This window comes from Scardinius erythrophthalmus, assembly GCF_964197995.2.
Source record: "Scardinius erythrophthalmus genome assembly, chromosome: 24".
In the NCBI taxonomy this organism is placed as follows: Eukaryota; Metazoa; Chordata; class Actinopteri; order Cypriniformes; family Leuciscidae; genus Scardinius; species Scardinius erythrophthalmus.
The window spans coordinates 3984579-3991011 of record NC_138244.1 but is presented as its reverse complement, the minus strand read 5'-3'; the positions used below and the strand labels follow the sequence as shown (position 1 = coordinate 3991011).

At 37.4% G+C, this 6433-nt stretch overlaps 1 protein-coding gene across 1 annotated transcript in view; it reads left to right on the top strand.

Moving 5' to 3' along the window:
* The first annotated feature begins 1173 nt into the window (after window positions 1-1173).
* LOC308684365 (neuronal acetylcholine receptor subunit alpha-7) overlaps window positions 1174-6433 on the top strand; it is a 30627-nt gene continuing 25367 nt past the window's right edge. Inside the window, exons 1-3 of the mRNA XM_081355539.1 lie at window positions 1174-1300; window positions 3182-3321; window positions 6196-6240. Of these exons, the coding sequence (XP_081211665.1) occupies window positions 1246-1300; window positions 3182-3321; window positions 6196-6240 (240 nt within the window). The 5' untranslated portion in view covers window positions 1174-1245. The remainder of the gene's footprint in view (window positions 1301-3181; window positions 3322-6195; window positions 6241-6433) is intronic.

The following is a 6433-nucleotide window of genomic DNA, read 5'->3' as shown; positions in this document are numbered from 1 at the left end:
GCATACTGCAAAGTTAAAAGCATTTATTGTACATCTGAAACTATAATGTTCAAAATATACAGTAAGGCAAATTGAATATATTTTTTATATATAAATTGCTAAATATAGTTTGTATTTTTTAAACATTATTAAAAAAGTTAAATGTTGAAAAAATATTTTAAATAATTTAAAACCCGAATGCAAAATAAGAGCATGTTTAAAAGTGATCACAGACTGAAAAGATACAATAGGCTATATATCTATGATTTACGAGCTTTTAAAACTAGAATTTAAAACAGTTTCTCCTCTTTCCAGAGAAATGAATCATCTCTAAAAGCTTGTAAAAGAAGCTGATGCTGTTTATTAAAGCTTTGGGTTTGCCAGTAATATGATATAGGAGAAATTCAATTATGAGTCTTATGTTATGAGATTATATGATAGTTTAACCTTATGACCCAGACTGTTATTCTGTAATGGGCCGTACACTGAGTTTACAGCAGGAATAAAACTCCTCAAACAACAGCATCTAATGCTCTCTGAGTCTGTAATAGTGTTTATTGACTATCTTTATATTGCTATACATCATACCCAGCTAACAAAAATTATGTTCACATTTTGCTAACATTCCAATAAAGCAATCAAACCCTTATTTCTGAATGTTCTCTGAACGTCTATTCTTCCTTCAGTGTTTGTTTTTAGTTATGCGAATGTTAAGGGAACATGAACATTCCATTTTAGAATTCAGCGAACATTGTGGGATGTTACTTTTGAATGTTCTAGCTAGCAGATAACTTTGAACGTGTGTGTGTGTGTTGTGTGTGTGTGTGTTCAGATAACTTCGAACGAACGTTAGCTGAAGTTCTGAGAGTGTTTGGAACCCTCAGTTGTTGTAGCGCAGTGCCGTTCACTGTAACGTGACTGAAGTGTCCTCGTTTGGTATTTTTGTCTTGTTAATTTCACAGTTAATTAGTTTTATTCCAGTTCTCCAGATTGGCTGGTGCACGCGTGCTGTTTAAGCGTCGCGTCAGGAGCGATCAGAGCTCAGTCGCAGTCGGTCAGAGGCGCGTCGCGTCTCGTCTCGGGAACGAGCAGATCACACGCTGCTTTCAGTCTCATCACGCGCGCACCCGCGACTTCATCTGTCCGCTTCACGCGCGCGTGTTTTTTTAACGCGCTCTCGTGTCTCCATGCGGTCCGCATCACTGAGCGTATATAGTGCGTTGTAGCCTCGCGTCGCGTTGAGTTTCGGTGTTCCTCTCGTCAGTCATGAGCTCCTGCGACCGGACACTGACTCTGCTGACCGCTGCCCTCCTCATACACGGTACCGAGACATTTACTCTCACTCTTGTGTTATGTTATGTTATGTTTATGTTATGTTATGTTATGTTGTTATGTTATGTTATGTTATGTTATGTACAAGGGCAGTACTATGATACATTAATTAGCCTATATATAGGCTACTGTACATGATACTTCAAATAATACAATGTTACTGCTATCAAAGTATAAATCATCATTACTCATCCAACAAAAACGTGGAATCTATCTATCTATTCATCCATCCATCCATATGTAGCCTATATGTAGGCTATTTATTTATTTGAATCTCCGGTGAGTTTCTGAAGAGTTTGAACTAAAGTAAGCAGATGATTTATCACTCTGAATTTTTTTTTCTGTGTGTGTGTGTGAGAGAGAGAGAGAGAGAGAGAGGAGAGAGAGAGAGAGGAGAGAGAGAGAGAGAGAGAGAGAGAGAGAGAGAGAGGAGAGAGAGGAGAGAGAGAGAGAGAGAGAGAGAGAGAGAGAGAGAGAGAGAGAGAGAGAGAGAAGAGAGAGAGAGGAGGAGAGAGAGAGAGAGGAGAGAGATAGAGAGACTGAGAGAGAGAGAGAGAGAGAGGAGAGAGAGAAGAGAGAGGAGGGAGAGAGCCGGAGAAGAGAGAGAGAGAGAGAGAGAGATAGAGAGAGAGAGAGAGAGAGTGTGTGTATTCTGAAGATCTTGGAACTGAAGTAGGTTTGTTTCCACCCACAGATCCACTACAAAATGACTGTGATCATCATGTTTTTAATAACCCGATTCTACTAAGATCTCCATTGATTTCCATTCAAGTCCAGAGAAACCGGTTCAGTCAGACTTGATTCTCCTGAACGTAAAGCCTCTTCAGAAAGACTCGGGAAACACTGTCACTGTCCTTTGACTTTCTTTTGCTCTCAAATCGTCTGTTCTGACTGATTCCTGTGATTGCTCTTTGATTTGTTGTTCTGACCCTCAACTTCTCGATTGAATACCGCTTCATATTCACCCTGTAGGAAAGGATTGATTTATTTTGCAGTTTGAAAGCTGTTGTGTCGTGTGTTATGTGTTGTGTCGTGTGTTATGTGTCGTGTTGTGTGTTGTGTCATGTGTTGTGTTGTCGTGTGTTGTGTGTTGTGTTATGTGTTATGTCTCATGTTTTATGTGGTCGTGTTGTGTGTTGTGTGTTTTGTGTCTTGTGTTGTGTTGTGTGTTATGTGTCGTGTTGTGTTGTGTGTTATGTGTCATGTGTTATGTTTCGTGTTGTGTGTTTTGTGTCATGTGTTGTGTGTCGTGTGCGGGTCAGTCTCTCGGGGAACGTTCAAAGTAATTGAACCTTCTCAGTCAATTAAAGCAGTCGAGAAGACTACACAAAACAGTCCAAAGCTGAGAACTCTGGGATACATTCAGACAGAATCAGAATTCAGATGAATTTGATTATTTTAAGGTGATCGTTAAATGCCACTGAAAGGACAGTTGAACTCGTCCAGATAAGAACCGGTTTGAGGATCTGGACCTGGAGGTTTAAAACTGAAAATAGGCCAAGAATAGTTTTTTTTGTGTGTGTGTGTGTGTGTGTGTGTGTGTTTATTCAGTATAAAAAACAATATGTGTATGGAAAGTCCCCATAAAACATTAAAACCCAGTGTGTGTGTGTGTGTGTGTGTGTGTGTGTGTGTGTGTGTGTGTGTGTGTGTGTGTGTGTGTGTGTGTGTGTGTGTGTGTGTGTGTGTGTGTGTTTATTCAGTATAAAAAACAATATGTGTATGGAAAGTCCCCATAAAACATTAAAACCCAGTGTGTGTGTGTGTGTGTGTGTGTGTGTGTGTGTGTGTGTGTGTGTGTGTGTGTGTGTGTGTGTGTGTGTGTGTGTGTGTGTGTGTGTGTGTGTGTGTGTGTGTGTGTGTGTGTCAGTCTCTCTGCAGGGCGAGCACCAGCGACGGCTGTACAAAGACTTAATGAGAAACTACAACCCTCTGGAACGACCCGTTTATAACGACTCGCACTCGCTCACTGTGCACTTCAGCTTCAGTCTGATGCAGATCATGGACGTGGTGAGTAAACACACACACAAACACACACACACTTCAATCAGAACACATTTACCTTTGGACAGTTAAAATTTTACTTTTAGGATTCGATTGGATGGTGAAAACCGAGCTATGATGTTATTGGTTGATATTATTTTGCCCCGCCTACTTGGCCTTCATTATGTCAGCGGAAAATAAAAAAATATGTGTATTTAATCCTAATGCATTTCAGACAGAAGGTCCAACGTTCTTCTAATTTAATATAAAAATAGAATGTGATTATCATATTAAATTATCAGTCAATCAGCATGACAGGAGGCCTATGCATATGTATACAGTATGTATATGTATATACACAGCCGACTCACCTATGAATATAGGAAAATGATGAAATTTGGCACACTTGTAGTGATAGTCATGAATAGTAATCTGACCAATTTTTGAGTCTCTAGGACCAACTCTACAGCGCCACCACCAGTTAAAAAATCCACTTTTCTAAACTTTTCTAACTTTTGAACCCTTTGATCAAGAAAAATTAAACTTAGTACACCTGATTCCTCTCCTCATGCTGATCACATTCAAGATGGTCTCAGATGATCTTTGGACTAATCTGCACAGACATGATTTTTATTCATCTTTGTTCAAAAGTTACGATGTTGCAAACTGACCTGAAATTGGTTCAGAGTCTGTATCTTGGCCAAACTTTGATCAATCGAAACGAAAATTGGTACACTTCATCGGAACCATGATCTGAGGGTGCATGCCAAATTTGGGGACAGCGCCACCTACAGTTCATGAGATCTGACAAAAAAATTTTTGCAAATAACTTTTGAACAGTTTGTCAAAAAATCTTGATGTTGCACCCTTAACCACCCCAACTCCTCACACTCGACTGTTCCTAACCTAAATTATATTATGTTATGAATAGATCATTGGAATTGAGCAGTTTGGCTTGTGGTGTCAGATCGAACAAAAATGTTTATATTTTATAGATCATTTCAGCTAAGACTTCTGTTATTTACGTTCATTCATTTAGCAGACTTTTTTTATCCAAAGCAACCTAAAATTGAGGAATCCAACAAGAAAATATCTATTCAATGGTGTTTTGGTTGCAGTATAATTTATATTTGGTGGCTGAGGAAACCTTGTGTTTGGTGGCTGAGTGTGTGTGTGTGTGTGTGTGTGTGTGTGTGTGTGAGAGTGAATTTGAATATTAATGAGATAAATGAAGTGGATCTGTTGACAGAGCTCATGGAGGAGAAGGTCTCGCATCTCTCTCTCTCTCTCTCTCTCTATTGCTTACTGTTATAAGCAACTCTACTTGTTATAAGCAGTTCCTTCTCTACTGCTTACATAATGAGTTTGCTCACCACACTATGATGTGAACTCATTAATGCTGGCTGCTAGCCTGTGTTTAAGGAGCTCACGCTAATATGATAATGATAACTCACATTTGCTCAGGTTTGAATTGCTGGCAAACATTGGGATTCACTCTGTTGAGTCTGGAGGAGTGTGTGTGTATTTGTGCGCTCACTGTGCTGTAATGTTTGCAGGCTATAACCGTGACGCATGTGTATTCGGATGAGCGTGTGTGTGTGTGTGTGTGATGGCTAGAGATCTCAGCTGCGTTATGGCAGATGTTCTCAGCAGCTGCGTGTTTAACCACCTCTCAAACATATTTATTTATTTTTCCAAAATTATTTAATATTTCTTTGTTTATTCAAAATTATTTTATATGCATTGACCTGAATTTATTTATTTACTTGAAATGATTTTATATGTATTTACCTGAATTTATTTCTTTATTCAGCGTGCTTATTTTTATTTATTCCATATTTTTATATATACTTTATATGTATTTATTTATTTATTAAAAGTTATATTTATTTCAACATTTATGTATGTATATTAAATATCTTTTATTTTTTGTTCAAAATTATTATTATTTTTTTAACCAAAATTATTTTATATTAATGTATATTCTAAATTATTTTAATATTTATTTATTTATTTGTTTGTTTTAAAATAATTTTATATTTTATTGCAATATTTCCTTTATTGCAATATAACCTAATTTTAGGATTGCTTTTTTGCTTCTTTTTTTATATTTAATTTAATATTTATTTATTTATTTAAATTCTGTATTGACCTGAATTAATTAATTCATTCATTTATATAAAATAATTTTTAGTTATTTATTTATTACATTTTGTGCATGTGTCAATAACAGTGATGCACGATGACAGTGCTAATGTTCTGCTAATGTGTTGTCAGACACTGATGTTAGCATCTCTTTGGCACCAGATGGAAATACACACTTTGATTAAGAGTGTTTCCACTCTCTGATGGAGCATTTGATGAAAATTCATTTAGAGGGAGAGAAAGAGCCATGTCAGTTTCCAATCAGGATATAAAAGAGCACAACTGAACCCTGAAAGCCATGCAGTTTCTCTAATTCCTGCTGTACTTTTAAGTCCTGCCATCTTTTAGTTTGGTTTTATAATGAGAGATCTGCAACCTAGTTTCATGCAGATTTCACAGCCACTGATCCGGTTGCGCTAGTGATTTGCAGTGATTATTTTTTGCTATTTCTGAAACCCTGTCCCGAAAATACACCTGATGCCACGACACCTGCTCAGAGGAAATCTGCTTTTCTAATCAAACATCCCATCAAACACTCCGTTCACAGTAAAGAAGTACAAGTAATAAAACAATGATGTCAGACAATCTACGTCCTCAATCGCCTCTTGAGCTCAAGCAGAGAAAAACTCATGAATCGCATCCGGTCCTTAAATAAGCTGTAAATTACGACGCAATCTCACTGACATTTAGAGGCGATCTAAAGCGCTTTATGGCGTCTGGAGATGACGGCTGTTCTCTCTTGTGTTTTATTTTCAGGATGAGAAGAACCAGGTTCTGACAACCAACATCTGGCTTCAACTGGTAAAACTCTCTGACGCTACACAGCATGTGTTCACCATATACTAATGTCATTTACAGTACATTACACTTCAGATCAGTTCTAACTGTAACTGGTCGTGTTGCATATCAGATGATAGTTCAGTTGTTTGGGGTTGGAAAGATTTTTATGGAAGTAAAATAATCTCAAATGTTTTTGAAACAAAAAGCCTGTTGA